This window comes from Nannobrachium achirus (assembly GCF_963921795.1).
Source record: "Nannobrachium achirus genome assembly, chromosome: 2".
Taxonomy (NCBI): Eukaryota; Metazoa; Chordata; class Actinopteri; order Myctophiformes; family Myctophidae; genus Nannobrachium; species Nannobrachium achirus.
In genome coordinates this window covers 18,455,743-18,476,875 of record NC_137811.1, presented here as the reverse complement: position 1 = coordinate 18,476,875, position 21,133 = coordinate 18,455,743, and the positions used below count along the sequence as shown (strand labels likewise).

Sequence of the window (21,133 nt, the reverse complement as noted above, 5' to 3'; positions counted from 1 at the left end):
GAGAAACGCGGTTTCAGACAGACAGACAGACACTCAGACAGACAGACAGACAGACATTCGGAAAATTATATGTTAGATAGTCCGACGTCCTCTTAGTCCGACGGTGGTTAGGGTTATGGTTATGGTTATGGTTAGGGTTGGGTACCGTCGGACTAATGGTTGAGAACAGTGGTTCTCAACCAGTGGTCTTTGAGGAGGTTCCAGGTGGTCCCCAGCTAAATGATGGAGAGCTGGTAACCAAATTGACCTTGATACTAGATCTTTAACTCTTGAGAGTGTAAAATGAAACCAAATGGACCCCTATGGGTCACACTGTACAAACACAGATACACAATCACCCCCTAACCCTTCCACCCCTTCCACCCCTCCCCCCTCCAACCCCCCTCACCTCACCCTTACCCCCTCCCCTCCAAAACACCCAACCCAACCCCACCTCCCTCCCACCACCCCCCGCCACCCCAGATGCACAGAAATAAAAGAAAGCATGTATACTAACACAGACACACAGTCACCTCCTTCCCCCCCTCCTCCCCCCTCCTATCGCCCTCACCCCCCCCACACCCTTCACCCCCTCTCCTCCTCACCCCTCCCCTCCTCACCCCTCACCCTCACCCCTCACTTATCTGAAGTTTTTCTTGTGACTGTACTGTATCTTAGGGGAAATTTTACATTATTTTACATAAACATAAGGTGCTGTAAAGTAACACTGTAATTCAGGGGTGCTGTGGATGAAAATGTTGTTTACAGGGGTGCCCTGAGACCAAAGTGTTTGAAAACCTCTGTCCTAGTAAATATTGAAAATAGCAGACGTCCAAGCTCACAACGTGTCGCGCTGCGACGCATTGTGAGCTATTTTCGGTACTTGAAACCACATTAAACTAAGTATCATCAAGTGAATACTGGACATGTGGCGTGACGGCATGGATTTCTACACAGAGAGGGCAATTCTTTCAACATAAGATGCTGCCATTCAAGTTCACGAGAGTTTGGACGAGGTAATTCTCTTAAATGCTGCCTTCAGGCATGGCATGGAAAGAGGGCATTTGCATTTCTTTCACCATAGTAAAACTGCATTCACGGTCATGGAGAGGGCACTTTTTACCGACGGATAAAAGGGGCAGGGGCTCAAGCCCCCTTTGACGTCTCTGTGTGCACGTGCCTGGTCCTCTCCACATTTCTCCCGAGCAGAGATCTGCAGACTATCCAGCGGAGCTGACCCAGCAAACAACAGGCTTTCACACAAGCCAAGCGCCCGCTCCAAAACCAACATGGCTGCCCCCGGACAAGACATTTACTCGGCTCTCCAAAACACACGTCTAATGCGCTTCACTCCGCAAACGCGTCAATTAGTTGGTGTTGGCGGCAGCGGCGGACGCGCTCTGTGTGGCTTCCTAGCGGGATAGCGGGGCCTTCTTGGCTGATATGGTATAATTAATCAAAGGAAGGGGGAGGAAGGCCATTAAGGATTAAACATTAAACACTCGCGCACGCACACACACACACACACACACGCGCGCACATACTTCCAGGTAATTTTAAATAAAGGAGGATGTATTGCAGCCCTGTGGAGGAATGGTAGACCTGCAAAACAGTGATGAATGGCCCGCTCCCCGCGGTATTACACAAGCCATACTCTTCATACCTTTTCCTTGGGAATGTTCTTAACGTATAGAGGAGTCTGCCTCCGCACGAGGGGGGGGGGGGGGGGGGGGGGGGGGGGGGGGGGGCACAAAGTTCAGAAGTTGTGCAAGGTTGTAAGGGGGGAGGGGGGGATGAAATGTGAAATTCACACAGCTGCAGAGTACACTCTGTAAATCTCTGAGTTTTAATTTAACCCAGAGTGTAACAAATAAATGAAAAAGAGCCTAAGGGTCCCATAAGTGTTGGATTAACCCTGAGGAAGTTGGAGCGTGCAGCGCTGGAATCAATCCCCTCCTCCCTCCCTCCCTCTGTCTGTGTGGTTTAAGCCTGAGTTATAAATGGCCACGTTAAACCGCCGATCTACAAGCCCTTCAACGCGTCGCACCGCTCCGCACCGTGAGCTTGTTTTAGTATATGGCGCGCACGTGCAACGCGGCCGGTGCACGGCGGAGCATAAATCATCCATTAGCTCCTCTCTGCACGCTGTAGCTTCACGTGCACATCAAACACTTTCTGATGTGTAGCTATGTGGTGCTGGAAACCTCATATGTCCACAACTGTTACTTTTCAGGATTCTAATTCAACAAATCGCCAAAGTAGCAGATCTACAAAGCTCAAAAGACGTCGCATCGCGACACGTTTCGAGCTTGTGGATCTGCTGCTTTTGGTGCTCGATGCTTCGATCGAGTAGGCCGTTAATTTACGAGAAAATGAAAATGCACAAAAAGTTACAATATGGAGATAAGAGGTTTCTGCCCGTCAGCAACAATATTATATAGACTGACCCAGAGAGCTCGCCCTCCCTTCTCCCTTCTCCTTTCTCAGTGGCGTCAGTTCAGCAAAAGCTAAGGTATGGCAACATGACTGGTGTCTTGCACGCGCGCGAAGGCGCCCGTGCAAGACACCAGTCATGTTGCCATATACCTTAGCAACAGGCGTGATGAATTTATTTTAACAGTTCTACTGCCAGATGTATTATTTATTTATCGGGGCTGGTGCCAGCAAAAAGCTGCTTACCTTTGCGATGTTATAGAAAAATATCTATTCATTATTTGCAAACGATTTATTTTTATTTTTATTTATTATATGTGTGCTTTAGCCCAGCTGGCGGCAGAGGGCAGCCTTATGCAAAGAATAGGTGTGAATTGGGCCATTCAGAGCATAGAAATGCATAATCTAGATCAGGTCCACAGAGAACAGCCAGGAAGTGAATTGGACATCATTGATGTTTACGTGTGGTGGAGATTTGAAAGCAGCATTACGGGAGATGTTTTTTACTGTACACACCTGCACGACCCCTCATCAGCTTACAGTCATCAGACAAGGTAAAAGAACGAGCGGCCGTATTGGCAACGAGCTGGGTTCAAAATTGGGGCGAACGGGAACGTCCGAAGCGGTAGAAGAGTTAAGAAGTAAAAATCTTTTGTTTCCCCTGTAGCCAAGGTATGAAGGCGGCCATTTCCATACCCAATTGACGCCTCTGTCCCTTCTCCCCTCACTCTCTCTCCCCCTCCCTCCCTCCCCTCTCTCCCCCTCCTCCGTCCTGTAGAAGATCCTGACGATGATCCCCAGCGAGGAGGAGAAGCAGAGGATCCAGGAGGCCCAGCTGTTGAGCCCTGACGTCCCGCTGGGCAGCGCCGAGCAGTTCCTCCTCACGCTGTCCTCCATCAGCGAGCTGTCCGCCCGCCTGCAGCTGTGGGCCTTCAAGATGGACTACGAGCTCATCGAGAAGGTGAGGAGGGTGCCGTTCTCTAAGTCAGGGGTTCCCAAACTGCTTTGTCTCAGGACACCCCATATTTTTTTTTTCAATCCGAGGCACCCCTACATTATAATGTTCACTCCCAGCACCTTATATTTATACTAGCATATCGTCGTTGTCGGGTGGAAACCTTGTATGTCCAAAACCGTTCGTTTTGTATTTATCATCTATAAAATGTACTAAACTAGTGAGAACAGCAGATCTACAAGCACACAACGCCTCGCATCGTGAGGCGTTGTGTGCTTGTAGATCGCACTAGTTGTGCGACAGTCTTGTATGATGAAGCAGGGCTTTGCTTTACCAGAAAACGTACACATTTGAAACTTGGAAATACAAGGTTTCTGCCCGACAGTGACGATATTTCAGTGATTATGTTGCGAGGAAAACGTTGAGATAATAGCTATTTTGATTAGAACTGACTGAAAATAACTTTGTACTTCAAGTTTAAAATGATACTAAATATTTTTTTTTTGTCCAAATAAATTCCAAATATTATCAAATGATCTCGCGGCACCCCTGGACTGCTGTCACGGCACCCCAGGGTGCCCCATCACCCACTTTGAAAACCCCTGCTCTATGTCCTTCCGTTGTCCCCTCTCTGTGTGGCTCGATCACTGTCAAAAAGAAATGGACAGAGTTGCGCCAATGGTTTTCTACAGACCGTCAATGAAGCCTATTTTGCAGCGAGTGCAAATCCGCCAGCTTTCTGTATTCTCTCCAGAAATGAACACAGAAACGAATCAAATGCATGCTATTGGCCGGAGGGCGGGTCTTCACACGGCAGAGCCAGTAGAAAGCCTAGAAACATAGCCTACTTTATCATTCATTTTAAAATGAATGGGACCATGGGATACTAAATGCATATCATGATGATTTAAAAAGACTAGCGATTGAAGACATAAAGTAGTAGAAGGTGAAATAGCGACATCTGCTGGGCCATTAATTGGAACGGCAGCTTCAAGGAGAACCTGGAAGTGGCTTCATTTCCAGCGGACAAAACTTGCCCCTTGGGCTTGATGCACATGCAGTAACACCCACAAGCCAGGGTTCGATCAGAAAATAGCATGTCGTGGCGCTCGGGTAGCGCCTGTCCAACACCTATGAGGTTGTGGGTTCGAATCCAATGTGGTGCATCCTCCCGGTGGGGGCTCTTAACTGGCTGAGGAGAGTCAGTAGGATACAACAGCAGTGACAACACACACATACGTGTGTGGAGAGGAATTAATTGGCATAACTAAACTAGGTAATCAAACAATAGGAGGAGGAAACAGAAAATGGAGTGACTCATGAGGTAGAGCGGCCGCTTGGGAAACAAAAGGTTCTATGTTCGATCCCGGGCTCCCCCAGAGTTAGTGTCAAAGTGTCCTTGAGGAAGATACTAAACACCTTGCTCCCGATGAGGAGGTTGGTGCCTTGCATGGTTTCCTCTGCCGGCGGTGTAAAAATGGGTGAATGTAATAATGCACCACAAGTGCTGTGGATAAAAGCGCTGTTTAAATGCTCCATTAATCTCACAAGTCGCACCTCCATTACATAAGGAGGGAACAGGAAAGCGTTCATACGATAACAGTTAGCGGACACTCTTATCTAAGTGCGAGGTCGTAATCACTAGAGTCTATGGTCAATAAACAAGGTAAATAATCACATTGTGCTGTGAGAACAATGCAGTGCCTCAACGAAACTAAGATACCAGGTAAACAATGAACCATAGCATCTCTTATGTAGATGAGATATGGTACATTCTGTTCGTTCTGAAACTGTGGGATGCCAGAGGATCAGTTAACCTAGCGTCTTAATAACATGCTATCTAAATCACATGACAAACAAATCTAAGAAAGCTGCTTTTACAGAGAAATGTCTGTCGGAGGCTTGTATTTTGTAACAATGTGTGAAACAATCTGTGAGGGAATCTTATACTATTTGATCACACCCATATACAGCACTATAACGAGAACTGAACGTATTCCTTCTAGTTGATTTTGAGCATATGTACTCTGCTCTAAGACAGCTTTGCAAGGCTTCTATTGCTTTGTTTTTCAGGCAATTGTTGCGACCGTCAGGTCGCAGTTACTAACCTCCACCGGCTGTCAGTCTGTCTGTCTGTCTGTCTGTCTGTCTGTCAGTCACTTCACGTCACGTCACACTTTTGCCCTACTCATATCTCCGGCACTGTGCCCCTATCCATGCCAAACTTTGCACACGCACTCCTTGGCTGTCAAACCACAACCTCCACCCCTCATTGCTCACATGGCCCTCTTCTAGCGCCACCATGACGCCCATTCTTGCAAAACACATTTTTGGACACTGCTCCTACAGATTTTGCCCTAAACTCACGCAAAGCGGTACTCAGTATCTCTAGTAGTCATGTCATCAACATGGATCTGTCCCATTTCCCATATTCCCTCCTGATTGGCTACCATTGCCTTCTACAGTTTGTGTATGCGACCTGACGGTCGCTTATCTCCTGGCTAGGGAGTCTTACTGGTACTGTATGCTTTTAAAGTCTAGTCAAGAATGTACCTCTATTTATATAATATAATAATAATGTAATAGCACAACTAAACAACTGGAGATGACCCAGAGTGATTTCAGATCTAGGCAGATGACCAAACAACATTCAAAAAAAGAAAAACATAACCCCATGAAAACCACAATAAAACCATAATCCATAAAAAGCTGAATTAAAATGAAAAACACATAAATCGCAATTATGAAATCAAAAGCAAACAGCACTTGGGTTACAACAATATCTGCGCATGAAACGGACCATATAAATGCAGCTTATCATTTTATTATTATTGAACGAAAACATGAGCTGCATTCTAAGCCCAGAAGTAGTGAGGTCTGCCTCTGGGTTTAATCTAATGCTAAAGGTATGACTATATTTGGACACATGGAAGTAGCATGGGTTTAATCTACCGTATGACTATATTTGGACACAGGAAGTAGGGTTTAATCTAATGGTAACAGTATGACTATACGTATATGGACAACAGGGAGTAGTGTTTAATCTAACGTTCAGGTATTGACTATAATTGGACATACTACAGTGTTTCTCAAATGGCCGTACGTGTACCCCTATGGGTACGCGGGGGTACTGCAGGGGGTACGTGAGAAAAACTAGAAAATGGTGATATGTATTTCAGTGTTGTGGTCAATGATGAAACACTGACAGATGTTGTGTGAACCTGCTCATCTGTACATTGTTAAACCAAATTACATCAATTACTCTTAACTCTCTACTCTACTCTACTCTACTCTACTCTACTCCTAACTACAAATGTTATTGAATAGAAAGCAGTGTTCATTTGTCATTATGCTGTTTTATTTTGAACATATTGGCATTGGAACTGGACTTTTGATGTAAAATGTATAAGCAAAATGCTGTAGTCAGGGGAAGGGGGTACTTGGCTTCAGAAATCAGTATAAGGGGGTACTGCAGCCAAAACCATTGCTGTAGTACATAGGGTTTAATCTAATAGTAAAGGTATGACTATATTTGGACAACAGGAAGTAAGGTTTAATCTATTGGTAACAGTATGACTATATTTGGACACAGGAAGTAGCATGGGTTTAATCTATTGGTAACGGTATGACTATATTTGGACACACAGGAAGTGGCGGAGCCTCTCCAGGACCTGAAGGAAGGGATGGACCAATTAGAGAAGAACAAGACGCTAGGCTACATCCTGGCTACGCTGCTGGCCATCGGCAACTTCCTCAACGGCACTAACGTGAGTTAAACGGACGATTTACACTGGCGCGCGTGCAAAACAGCTGACCTGCTGCACCACTTCATGAGCTTGTAGATCGGCTATTTTTCCGTGCCGGTATGAAACTAATTATACTGTAAATCAGGCCTAATCTGACAGAGGTATGGCCTGGATCTCTCTCTCTCTCTCTCTATCTCTCTGTCTCTCTCTAAGCCTAACCCTAACCCATATTTATTTGGCACTGATAACAGTGCAGTCTCTGTATGTAAAAGAATGCGCTCACAGAATGTTTGTGTGCCTGCGTGCGTGTGAGCATCTGTCTGTGGGCGTGCGTGCATGCATGCATGCATGCGTGTGTAGGATGTCGTGAGTGTATTCTTTCCTGGGTGCGTGTGCGTGTGTGTGTGCGTGCGTGTGTGCGTGAGAGTCTCGGCTGTCCTTGGGGACACCATTAGAGCCGAACGCGCAGAGCGGAGAGAAGCAGCAGCGGCACGCAGCGAGGCTCCGGCTCGGCCTCCAAAACGACAAGACGTTCCCGTAAATAATAATAACGGCGGCGTTTGTACTTTACAGTAAAGCCATTGGGGAGCGGGCAGCAGAACAAAGAGGCTCCTGTTGGTTGCAGCTCTCCTTTGATGCTACGCAGGGGCGTCACAAGGGGGGGGGGGGGAGTTACTATAGGGCCCAAGGTGGAGGGGCCTGGAATTATTTTATACTTTAGCTATTGAAAAATAGCAGATCTGCAAGCTCGCAGTGCGGCTGCGAGCTTGTAGATCTGCTATTTTTGAAAAGTCGTGAAAATGTGTGCAAATCTTTGAATATATGTATTTTTTTGTAACTCAAATTTAGCTTCTGGTGGGGGGTCCCTGGAACTAAATGTTTTGAGATGGGGGTCCCTGGGCCAAATACAAGTCATTTTGGGGGTCCTTGACATGAAAAGGTTTGAGCACCACTGACATAGAAACATAGGATTTTCAAAAAAAACCTTAGAAGGATTTGAAATATTCAAAGATTTTCAAGATTTTTCAAAAATAGGCTGATTTACCACAGTGGTAAATCAGCCAACAACCCAAGACCCTCGAATGGTAAATTGCTTTTCTACCACTTCTACCATATAAATGAAAGAAAACACAGTTGTAACTTGCAAGGTTATTTAGTTATACAACTGCAACACAACAGTGGGCGGGGTCCATGAGCCAACTCAAGGTTGTTGACTGATTTACCACTGTTTTAAGCCAATCAGAATCCAGGATCTGAACGTGTGACCACAAAAAGGTGGTAGAACTGCTATTTTTCAATAGTTAAAGCACAAAATAACTGTGCGGGGGCCCGCAGTGAATCCTTGCACCCAGGGCCCAGAATTTGGTGAGACACCCCTGATGCTACGCTCCGCGGCCCCGGCGAAACACAACCATTGTCAGCGGGTCTGCAGTTGATTGTGGTTTTGTTGATAATCACAGCCTCAATGGAGAGAAATCACTGCTCAATAAACCCCTCCCCCTTCCCCCTCTCTCTCTTACATCTTTTTATAGATATTTCTGTTCTCTCTCTCTCTCTCTCTCTCTCTCTCTCTCTCTCTGTAATGATAGCGGTGTCCCGTAATTTAGTTGCGGGGGTTGCATATCTCTGACCCCCCGCCAAGAAAAAGGAAATGTAGGGCCTGCAGTTTATTTATTCATTCCTTTGCACACTGGGAGGGGGAGGGAGAGGGAGAGAGAGAGAGAGAGAGCAGAAATATCTTAAAAGAGAGAGAGAGGGGGGAGGGGGGAGTGGGGTTGAAGTTAGGGATGGGACGATAAGCGATATTATCGTTTATCGTGATAAAAAAACACTTATGATAATCTTATCGTGGAGATTACATTTATCGTGAAATCGTCGGATCAATTCACCTTTTATTTGCAGAGCTGCATATCCGGTACCATTTAAACCCTCTAGTGGTAAAACGTACTTGATACAGTTTCTTTTTTTTTATTTATTTTTTTATCAAATATCTAAATACAGAATCAAGCAACTTAAAAACTGTCTAGGGTTGGGGTTCCCAAAAGCCTGAGTGGACGATAAAATGACCCAATTTTTTTTTTAAAGTGAAATATCCCTTTAAATGGACTGAAGAAAACCAAGTCGAGTTCTTCAATGGAAAAATAAGGAAACTCAACTCGGTTAGGTTTTATGATTATTTACACTCCGGTGCAGAGTCAACAAAGAATCCATAATAAGAATTAAATAAGAGAAAGTCAGGCCCGCAATTAAACTAGACACTAGACTAGTTTGAATAATGTATTCTTTGGCTGAACAAGCTACTTATTATAACACAGGGAGGAAAAGGAAGAAACAAGCGATTCTATGATTAGTCAAGAGAGTAACGTTGTTTATTTGCTCTGGCCAGTCCACCATGGCCAACAATCAAAATTAATCAGAAGTTAAGGTTTTTTAATCACGCTTTAGTTGAGCAATGCTTAAAATGTATAAGCATTGCAACACAACTCAAATGAAAGTAAAAAAGTTATTTCCAGAAATCCTTGATTAGCCATGCTTAATTTAATGCTTGTTGGTGCAAAACCAGTTACAGAGCCACCGTTAAAGGGATATTTCACTTTCAAACACGTTTGGGGTCATTTTATCGTCTACACAGGCTTTTGTGAACGCCCTGGACAGTTTTTAAGTTGTTTTATTCTGTATTTCAATATTTGATATTCATTTGATTAATTGATTCATTCATCAGACACGCCCCCTTCCTCTACAAACCCATTGTAACTTCAAACTCCATTTTAACCACGTTGGATAGATTACATTTAAACACACGTCCTTGATGTGATTGATATTGGCCTTCTGATGCACGAGGGCTGGGGGCCATTACTGTTGTAATTGTTTAAAAAAAAATGTGTGTGTGTGTGTGTGTGTGTGTGTGTGTGTGTGTGTGTGTGTGTGTGCGTGTGTGCGTGCGTGTGCGCGCGCGCGTGTGTGTGTGTGTGTGTGTGTGTGTGTGTGTGTGTGTGTGTGTGTGTATGTTTAGCTGGCTACGGGTTTTGAGCTGAACAGAAATGTTGTGTATTGAGCTGACTAAAGCCTCTATCAGAGTCCAGGGTGAAGAACTATTCACTTCACCGCGGTGTAGTTTTCTAGCTATCACCTAAAAATACATAACAAAGCCTAGGTGATAGCTAGGAAACTACAACGCGGTGAAGTGAATAGCTCTTCACCCTGGACTATGATAGAGGCTTAAGGGGTTTGAACTGAGCAGAGATGTTGTGTGTTTCTCCAGGCTAAAGGCCCATATTCCCACTGGGAATATCTGGTATTTTGTATCTGTATCTTACCATCCACTTGAATGGAGACAGATATTTGTTATCTGTTTATCTGGCCCAGTGATCTAGAATTATCGAATGCTTTAACCAGTGAAAAATAGCAGATATACAAGCTCACAGCGCGGCACCGAGTGCCGCGCTGCGAGCTTGTAGATCTGCTATTTTTGAAAAAGTCGTGAAAATGTGTGCAAAAGTTTGAATATATATGTATTTTCAAAGCGAACGTTTGTAACTCAAATTTTGCTTCTGGGTGGTCCCTGGAACTAAATATTTTGAGATGGGGGTCCGTGGCCAAATACACATCATTTTGGGGGTCCTTCACATGAAAAGCTTTGAGAACCACTGACATACAGTAGTCTCTCAAGAACAGATTAACTGAGCTCCAGTTAAGTGAAAAGGACCTTTTCTTTGACGATGGCTGGCCAGATTGCTGACATAGAAACATAGGTTTTTCAAAAAATCTTAGAAGGATTCAAAAGACACTTATAGAATCAGGTCAAAAGTCTAATTTTCACGATTTTTCAAAAATAGCAGATCTACAAGCTCGCAGCGCGGCACTCTGTGCCGCGCTGTGAGCTTGTATATCTGCTATTTTTCAATAATTAAAGCATAAAATAATGATACACAATAATGTGTACCCATTCTAAATGTGTTAAGGGTTTTGAGCTGAACAGAGGTGTTGTGTGTTTCTCTCCAGGCTAAGGGCTTTGAGCTGAGCTACCTGGAGAAGGTCCCGGAGGTGAAGGACACGGTCCACAAGCAGTCCCTGCTCCACCATGCCTGTGCCATCGTGGTGGAGAAGTTCCCCGAGAGCTCCGACCTCTACTCTGAGATAGGAGCCATCACCCGCTCAGCCAAGGTCAGCCTTCCTCCCCTGCACCACTGTGAAGTATCAGCACTATGTCACAGAATAGTATTAACTGTCCCACTGCCAGATGTTATTATTTATTTATTGGGGCTGGTGCCAGCAAAAAGCAGCTTACCTTTGCGATGTTGATATTTTCAAACTAATTCTTTTTACAATACAACGCTCACATGTGTACTTTGGCGTAGCTGGCGGCAGAGGGCAGCCTTACACAAAGAATTGATGTGAATTGGGCCGTTTCGCTTGCCATCCATTCAGAGCACAGAAATGCATTTTCTAGAACAGATCCACAGAAAACAGCCAGGAAGTGATTTGGGACTACATTATTGCTAACGTGAGGTGGATTTTTGAGAGCAGCATTACAGGAGATGTTTTTAGCGTTCACGGCGGCGCGACCCCCCATCAGCTTACAGTCATCAGAAGAGGTAAAAAGAACGAGCCGTATTGGCAACGCGCCGCCGTCAAAATTGGGGCGAACGGGAACGTCCGAAGCAGTAAAAGAGTTAACATTGGTAGTAGTATTTTGTCGAAAACTGTTAAGTTTCAGGATTAAAAAAGGCAAAAGTATCAGATCTACGAGCTTGTGGATCTGCTACTTTTGATGCTTTTGCATGACGCTGTAGTATGATCAAGTTAATTCACGAACACAAAACTTTAGAATATGGAAATCCCTGTAAGAGGTTTCAACCCGACAGCAACGATTTAATATTATGAACAAACAAATACAAAATAAGTACCTACATTTCTGATCACATGTCACGCCGAGGCTGATCTGATGTCTTGATGACATCAGATCCCCGATGTTGTCAATACATGTCCTTGTCCCTATATGGGACTATATGCCCATATATGGGGTTCTCTGATGGCATCAATATTAAGCCCATATCTGGGAATGCCCATATACAGTATGGACATATCGTGTCAGTCTCATGTGGTCTATGACGCCAGACATCTATGATGTCAGACGTCAGTCATCTCCATATTTTGGAAAATATGGCCACATTTTGGCCACATTTTGTCCCAACTTAAACAACCAACCAGGTCTGTGCATTTCTTTGGTCAAAGTTGATCCCATGCCAAAGCTGTCACTCTGAGGTGACGTGTCCGTCACTCTGAGGTGACATGTGTCCGTCACACTGAGGTGACATGTGTCCGTCATGTGTCCGTCACACTGATGTGACATGTGTCCATCACACTGAGGTGACATGTGTCCGCCACACCGTCCCCACGCAGGTGGACTTTGATCAGCTGCAGGACAACCTGGCCCAGATGGAGCGGCGGTGCAAAGCATCGTGGGACCACCTCAAGGTCATCGCCAAGCACGAGATGAAGCCGGCGCTGAAGCAGAAGATGTCCGACTTCCTGAAGGACTGTGCAGAGAGGATCATCATCCTGAAGATTGTACATCGTAGAATCATCAACAGGTACGTTTTGATTTGATTTATTTGAAATGCAACAAAACCACAGGGTTACAGCAGTTAGAGGATAAACATAATAAAGTCCCGAGACTTATTTCCGTTGTGAGTCCTCTCACAAGCAACAGTTAATAAGTTAACAAGATATATGTCATATTTATCAGGTCGCACTTGTAGTACGTCCAGACATACGGTATTTCAATAAATGTAAACATCCTTATTTATACTGGCATATGGACTAGTGACTTTGAATGGATTTTTATTCAGTCACTTTACATAGTGTAGCTAATTTAGTTTGTAGAATAATCTGACCCCCTGTCAAAAGTACTTTCGTAGGTACAAACCTTTATTTTATTTTAGTTATTTCTGTGTGATTTATACATACTGTAAAACTTGGACCGTGACCACTGAACATTACCGATACTGTCTTCCTTCTGTATATACTAGTGGTTCTCAACCAGGTCCGGAGACCACCAGTGGTCCTTGAAGAGATTCCAGAAGGGACATTGTAAAATGAGACCCGTAATTTTACGCTCTCAAGAGTAAAATTATTGTTCAACATCTGCATTACTTAATTTACGAGAAGTCTGCACAATTAGAGAATGTAGAAGAATTTTTATTTTGGCCTGCTATCTCTCCTATAGCACCACATTAATAAAGCATGGAATTGTGGACAAAATCTTATGCAACGATAACAAAATATTCAAAGTTTTGGGTCTGAGAGGCTAAATGACATCAAATGCTGAATAAATAATGGACCTTGATATGAAAAAGGTTGAAAACCACTGGAATAGTATAGACTCTATCCTATTCCTACTCTGCGGGGTTTCATCACTATGTTGTTGCCGTCTCCCCCGCAGGTTCCACGCCTTCCTGCTGTTCCTGGGCCATCCCACGTACGCCGTGCGCGACGTGAGCGTCCACCGCTTCAGCAAGATCCTGAGCGAGTTCGCGCTGGAGTACCGCACCACGCGGGAGCGCGTGCTGCAGCAGAAACAGAAGCGCGCCAACCACCGAGAGAGGAACAAGACCCGGGGGAAGATGATCACAGACGTAAGTAGACCTATGATCATTTTTATGCTTGACACTTGAGTAATTTGTGATTAGATATTTAATTTATTTTCTGTCATTGAACATTGGAACATTGCATTTCTGTTTGACGTTTAGGCTTTGTAAACAAAAAGGTGTGTACAGGGCAGATATGACAAATAACTTATTTAATAAATATACTTAAAAAATATGAATAGTGGATTTAGCCAATGATTATGACAATTATACAAAGAATAATCGTCATGATCATGTCAAATAATTGCGATGAGTTGATTATGTAATAATTCTGACCGGCCTAGATGTGAGTGAAGCGTCTCATCTCTGTCGAAAAGGCAGATTTTAGAACCACGTCGTATGACAGTGGTCCCGTGGTGGAAACAGCCGGCCTAACTAGTCAATGTGGCACGCTGGGAGCTCCAATTTCCGTGGCGGGACACACCATCGTACAACGGACTATACATTTAGCTTAAAGGATTCTAAATGCCGAATATTTCTCCCGCTGATCCCCAATGTTCTTCCTTCAACTTCTAATGCACTCTTCCAAATATCGTGGAGCTAACCTGAATTCTAATGTCTTCGGCAAGCGCTAAAATGTCCCAATTTTCCCTGACCTCACTTCCTAGCTAGCTTCCTTTTAAACAGGGCCAGTCCATATTCCAGTTCCGGTGCTTCCAGACACATGCATTCCACATACATTGGCAGTGATATCAGCACGTTCCCCGGGCCCAGGCATGCATATAGTGGGGTTACTTTAACAACAATCACAGAGCTTGTTTTGGGTGTATGGTCTTCGTTCTGTGTAGCAGTCAGATATTCAGGAGCAATAGCAGGCTGTACTGGGACCTGGCCAGAACACGTACCTCCCCGTGTGATTAATTAAACCCCTTAAACTCAGAGGAGATTGCCTCTTCCCCAGAGGAGCTTGCCGCTCCCCAGCGGGGAAGGGGTCCCCACTTGCAGTTCAAGGGGAACCTAATTGAATCACTGTGTGAGAATTCAAACCTTTGCCGGTCCCTGTAGCTGGAATAAATCCCCAGAGCCATGAACGCTCTCTTCTTACTGTCAGTGTCCCCCCCAAACACACACACACAAACTTGAGTCCCAACTAGGGCTAATATCCACTATCTCCACTATTTTCTTTTTAATTCATGGCTGTTCCCTTTCCTCTGTCCTCTGCTGTCTTTTATTGTGTCTGTCCTCTGTAGAGTGAGGACGAAGATGAGTTGGAGGTAGGGGTGACAGTCTGTGTGTGTGTGTGTGTGTGTGTGTGTGTGCGTGTGTGTGTGTGTGTGTGCGTGCGTTCGTGCGTGCGTGTGCGTGAGAGAGTGATAGAGAGAGCATGAGAATGCTGTGACTTTAACACTTGAACCTGACTGGTCAGTTCTGTTAACAGGTGTTCTGATTGATGGATGGCTTTGCTACTATACGTTTGACCCTAAAACCACAACTAGCCGTGTGTTATGATGTGTTTTGTAATGTGTAACTTAACCCATTGAAACCTGAGGCTGATTCTAAAAATGTCGGTTTTCTGATAAATGTCTACATCAGTGGTGCTCAAACCTTTTTCATGTCACACACACACCTCTGAAAATATATTGTTCCAGGGACCCCCCAGGAGCAAAGATTTGTCATTTCTATCAATCGCACCAAATTCTGGACCCTGGGTAGGCTACAAGGATTCACATGCAACTTCTTCATAGGGGGAGGGGATTAACCCATCTAGACTGGGGACGCATTATTTTGTGCTTTAACTATTGAAAAATAGCAGATCTACAAGCTCACAGCGCGGCACCGAGTGCCGCGCTGCGAGCTTGTAGATCTGCTATTTTTGAAAAATCATGATTTTCTTTGTCAGTGGTGCTCAAACTTTTTCATGTGAAGGTCCTCCAAAATTATATGTATTTGGCCACAGGCCCCCATCTCAAAATATTTAGTTCCAGGGACCCCCCTGGATCTACAAGCTCGCTGTGAGCTTGTAGATCTGCTATTTTTCAATAGCTAAAGTATATAAAATAAGTAAGGCCCCTCCACCTTGGGCCCTAGTAACTCGGTCCCACTTTTTGCGTGAACTATCCTTTAACAGACCATTAGGGTCCATTAGTCAGAGTGACAGGTAGAATGCATGGTGGCTCTATGGTGAACCAGGAAGGAAAGCACAGTGACTGACGTCCACACAGTCCACTGATAAGACACACACTGTTGTGTTGAGTGAGCAGAAGGAAACACCATTTCCTACAGCCCAGAACACTCACACTGACTAGGGCATTAACGACTTGTGATTTTTGCAAGTCGACTCGACTCGGTCAAAAGTTGAGTTGAAGTCGACTTTATCGTTTGATGGCGTCATCACATCACACACGACCCCCCAATTATTTTGTGGGGTCCCCAGATGATTAACTTAATGTGAAGCATTGTTTTCTCACTCAACTGTAAACAAACCAACATAAAGTTTAAGTGTATAGAGGGCATCTTCACATTTCTAAAGTGCCAATTTAAGGCCTTTTTAATACCTCTAAAATGACAAATTGTATATTGTCCAAATTGTCAAATATATAGAGGCAGAAATTGTGAAAATAGCCGATCTACTATACATGCTCAGCATGTAGATCTGCTATTTTCACAATAGAAAGTATTCTTTTTTTTTCAACTTCGACTTTCGACTTTCTCTGGTGGTCGACTGAGCCGACTTGTCGACTTTTTCGTTAATGCCCTCAAACTCACACTATTCTGACAACATGTTTTAACCAACTCCGAGTTATCAAAATGACAATACCCAAATATTACCGCTAATATTTGAAGTACCGTCTGTTAGGACGAACGCCCCCAAAATACTTTTAAGGTACCATCTTTTAGGACGAACGCCCCCAAAATACTATCCCGGAGAATAACTGTGTGATATAGGCTACCTCAAGCAATGTAGTTCACCCCAAAAAATGACTTATTTTCTATTGATTACTCACCCCATGGAGACTTGAATTCATGGATATATATATATATATTTTTTTTTTAACGCATTCCTAAGACAATAATTTGATAACCAGCAGTGGTTCCATAGGGAGACACAAAAAGCCTGCTCAAATTATTGTCTTAGAAATGCGACAAAAACTAAACAATATCCATGAATTCAAGTCTCAATGGGGTGAGTAATCAATAGGAAAAGAAGTATTAATTTTTGAGGGTGAACTACCCCTTTAAGTACAAGTTTGAGGTACATTTGCGAACTGTAGTTGAACTGTACTTGCTTGAGTTTATTTTAACTTACACTTTACACTCCATAACATCTCAGAGGAAAATATTGCACAATTTGATTTTTTTTTTTTTACTCCACTACATGATTATTATTACAAAACATATTTACATTAACCATCTTATTTTACACTTCGGCTATTCAAAACAGTTACACAAATGTAGTAACCATTTCAGTACTTTTTGATATTGAGATATAAAAAAGGTACTTCTTCCAGCATGCTGTGCCTCAGAACAAGAAAGTAACTTAATTCAAAGCAGCAGCAGCCGTCAGCCTCAGTGCGGTCAGCCTCAATCAGCACATCACTACTTCCTGTTAGAAATGAATCCTGGGTAATAGACCTCGGGGGAGATGTCATGTGGAGGTTCATCTCTAGGCTGGGATCAGCTTACTTACCTAACATGACTTGTTTTCAGAGCACGTGAACCCTCTGGGTAACACAGATAGCAGATCTGCATTACCTAACTAACACGGCTCACACTCTTTGTACGGAGGCAAGAAGCATCCTCCAGAATGTGGAAATGGATGGGTTTTGTTTTACTTGTGAGCAGATGCAAAGATAAGAGTTTTACTTTCCACTGGGTGTAAATATCCTCCTCTCTGTCGTGTAGAAACCTCATTATGTACCAAAAGTGTTACTTTTCGAGAATCAAATTCAAAAACAGCAAAAGTAGCAGATCTACAAGCTCAAGATTTTCAAGCTTTTGAGCTTGAGCTTTCAGAAACTGCTACTTTTGATTATTTTGTGTGATGCTGTAGTATGATCAAGTAGTTAATTTACAAAACAAAAAGAAAAAGAAAAAAACACAAAACACAAAAAGTTAGAATATGGAGATAAGAGGTTTTCTGCCCGACAGACTTAACTTTAAACTATGAAATGACCAACAGTTGCTACCTCGGCTGTAGTCCTGTACAGTAGCTGTGATCCGACCGAGCGACAACTAACCTGCGTGGCCATGTGGTTAGAAAAGGCTCAGAAGAATATCTGCTGTTTTTCAGAGCCATGCCGGGGGGTGTCAGAGCATGATCGTGTGTTCCCCCTTCTCTAACTCGTAAATGCATGAGCAGATCAAATAATAACATGATCATTCCTTTGTCCTCCCTACAGAACGGTAAGTTTGGTGGCGCCTCCTCCTCCTCAGAGGTCCAGGAGGTGCATGCTCCTCCGGAGGAGGTGCAGGAGCATGAGAACATGAAGGCGGTGTTGAGGAGCAGCCTGCTCAGCCCGGACAGCGGCAGCTCCACCGTGCCGGGCCTGCGCTCGCGCACCAGAGCCAACAGCACCAGAGGTCAGTGGCCGCTTCAAGCATCCTATTTTATGGTTTTTAGATGTTTTTTGGGGGGGGGGGCTTTTCTGCCTCTATTCCAGGGGTCTTCAACGTTTTCAGGCCAAGGACCCCGTAGCTGAGAGGGAGATGAATCAGGGACCCCCCTCTACATATTGTATAAATGTGTGATGGAGATTCTCATCTATTTCATAGATAGATTCTTAGACTTGTTTGACACTTAACCACTTAAAATCTTAAATCGTCGCTTCCTCGTAAACTTGACCTATCACGCTGTACTTGGTCTGCTCTTTTTTTTTTACCTCTACACCAAACCTATTTGCCAAAAATAGCAGATCTACAAGCTCTCAACGCCTCGCAGCGCGAGGCGTTGAAAGCTTTTAGATCTGCTATTTTTGGATAAAGTTCTCCTCAGAGTATAGGGATACGAGGGTTCAAGTTGTTCATTTTAAATAATTATCCTCTCACACAAGGATTTGGCGGCCCCCCTGTAGTAACTCTGAGGACCCCCTAGGGGTCCCGGACCCCCTGTTGAAGACCCCTGCTCTATTCAGATAGTACAGTGATGGAGTGACAGGAAACAAGGAGAGAGAGAGAGACTGGGATGTGACATGCAGTAAAGGTCATCAGGCATGACTGTATGTCGTATGCATGTGCCTCGTCCTTACAAGTATTCACCATTTTCAACCTGGAGGGCCTTTTTTATGGCAAAAGATGTACAGAAATGTTAAAAATATTAAAACTATCAAGCTCAAAGCATGCAGAAATAGCTAAAATAAATTGCAGCTATACAAGCTCACTATGCGATGTGACGTATTGTGAGCTTGTGGTGCTGCAACATTTGCTCCTTTTGTGCAACATTCCTGTACAACAAAGTAGGACACGTTACATTTAGGAGAGAAATGAAGCATAGCGTTGGTGTAGGAGTCATGCCCGCCTCAGATGTAATCGGCTGTCAGTCTGCTGATTGTTTACAATCAGCCTAGCTTTCCTACTCTCCATTCACAGCTCTCTGCTGGACATTACCAAAGCACTCACGCTTTTCTACCCTCTCCAATCAAAGCTCACACTCTTAACAGAGTGGCTTCTTTAAATACTAACTGCCTCCTCCACCCCAGCCTCCACCCTTTGATCAGAGTCTGGCAAGACTTACATATATCCAAAAAACAATGTGCAGACATATGCATATCGTGATTTAAAGTCTGCTGATTCAAGTCAATCTGAGTGAGTGTTCCTGACCGAAACATCAAAAAGGTTGATATGTTATTTTTTAAAGATTTGTTTTTGGGCTTTTTTTTATGCCTTTATTGATAGGATAGTAGACTGACAGGAAATGGGAGAGAGAGATGTGGCAAAGGTCGTCCGGATCGGGAATCGAACCGGCGACGCCAGCAGGCATCATAGCCTAGTATGTGGTATGCGCCCTGACCACTAGGCCAGCGGGCACCCCCAAAAAGGTTGATATGTTGACGTGTTCTTGTTCTTGTGGTGCTGTCTTGCAGCGCGGGTTCCTCCGTGGTGCACGGCGTCCACAGACGAGCCGGTCGGCTGCTGCGCGGACGACACGGCCGACGACATCATGGAGAGGATCGTGCGGTCGGCCACGCAGGGGCCCGGCCAGAGAGCGCAGCCCCGCGAGAGGAGGCGGTCCCGCGCCAACCGCAAGTCACGTGAGTTCATCACGAGAGCTCTGATCAACACACTGACTGCCTTAACCGCATTACTACGCATTGTTACTTTGACCATTATTTTATGCTTTAGATATTGAAAAATAGCAGATATACAAGCTCGCAGCGTGGCACAGAGTGCCAAGCTGCGAGCTTGTGGATATTTTTGATCCGATTCTATAAATGTCTTCGAAATCCTTTTTCTAAATCAGTGGTTCTCAAACCTTTTCATGTCGTTCCAGGGTCCCCCCAGAAGCAAATATTTGAGTTACAAATGTTTGCTTTTAAAATGATACATTCAAAGATTTCCCCCCAAAAAAAAAAAATAGAAGATCTACAAGCTTGCAGCGCGGCGGGCGCTGTGAGCTTGTATATCTGCTATTTGTTTTGGTTAAAGCATAAAATAATGGGTTATCAGCCTTAACAATGTTAAAACATCGTCTACTCTGCCCTCGCCAGCGACATAGAATATTATTCTTCACGAACGATCCACACACCGTCGCTTTAAAACACGTCGTAGAGTCTCTGAGAATAGGAGAAATAATCTGTCGCGATAATCCGTTTTGCCAAAAAGCAACACAAAACAAGGAAGCTGAGAAAAATTGCATTTTCCGAATCCATTACAATTGGGAGTGAACAAGGCAGTTTATTTTTTTTTGCGATCACGTGATTTCCTGACCCATTAAAAGGTGTGTAACTCTTAGAGTGTACAAACCTCAGTAAATCTATGCCTAAACCTAACCCTAAGTCGAAATAATGACACGTAGAAATAGCGAGAATTGCCCATTCTAACCATGTCCTAACTAGCTCTCTCCTCCCCCTCCTCTGTGTGACAGTGAGGAGAACACTGAAGAACGGTCTGACTCCGGAGGAGGCCAGCGCTCTGGGCTTGTCCAGCGGCTCAGAGATGGCCGTGTGACCACAGGGAGGCGCCGGATCCTCACGCTGACACAAAGACAGACAGACAGACAGACGCCCCCTGGGGGACGCTTCCCGCCGTCGCTCGTCGCCCTCCCTTCGCTCGCTCGCACACAACCTGACCTTGTCAGCCCGCCACCATGACGTCACCGCCGTGGCTTGGCGCTGCCTGCCACGCCCCTAGCCCCACCCCCTACCCTACCCAACCCCTCCGGCTTCGAATGAGTTGAGCTCACCTTTATGTGTTTGGTTCGCACAGGCTTGTGA

The 21,133-nt window shown here is 44.5% G+C and overlaps 1 protein-coding gene across 1 annotated transcript in view; it reads left to right on the top strand.

Moving 5' to 3' along the window:
• Positions 1-20,867, top strand: part of LOC308296916 (FH1/FH2 domain-containing protein 3-like) — a gene marked incomplete at both ends in the record, with an annotated part of 288,271 nt that extends 267,404 nt beyond the window's left edge. The window contains 9 exons of the mRNA XM_080740269.1: positions 3,191-3,373; positions 7,015-7,134; positions 11,116-11,277; positions 12,517-12,707; positions 13,559-13,751; positions 14,954-14,977; positions 18,104-18,284; positions 19,784-19,951; positions 20,785-20,867. Coding sequence (XP_080596395.1) covers positions 3,191-3,373; positions 7,015-7,134; positions 11,116-11,277; positions 12,517-12,707; positions 13,559-13,751; positions 14,954-14,977; positions 18,104-18,284; positions 19,784-19,951; positions 20,785-20,867 — 1,305 coding nt within the window. The remainder of the gene's footprint in view (positions 1-3,190; positions 3,374-7,014; positions 7,135-11,115; positions 11,278-12,516; positions 12,708-13,558; positions 13,752-14,953; positions 14,978-18,103; positions 18,285-19,783; positions 19,952-20,784) is intronic.
• Between the last annotated feature and the right edge of the window lie 266 nt (positions 20,868-21,133).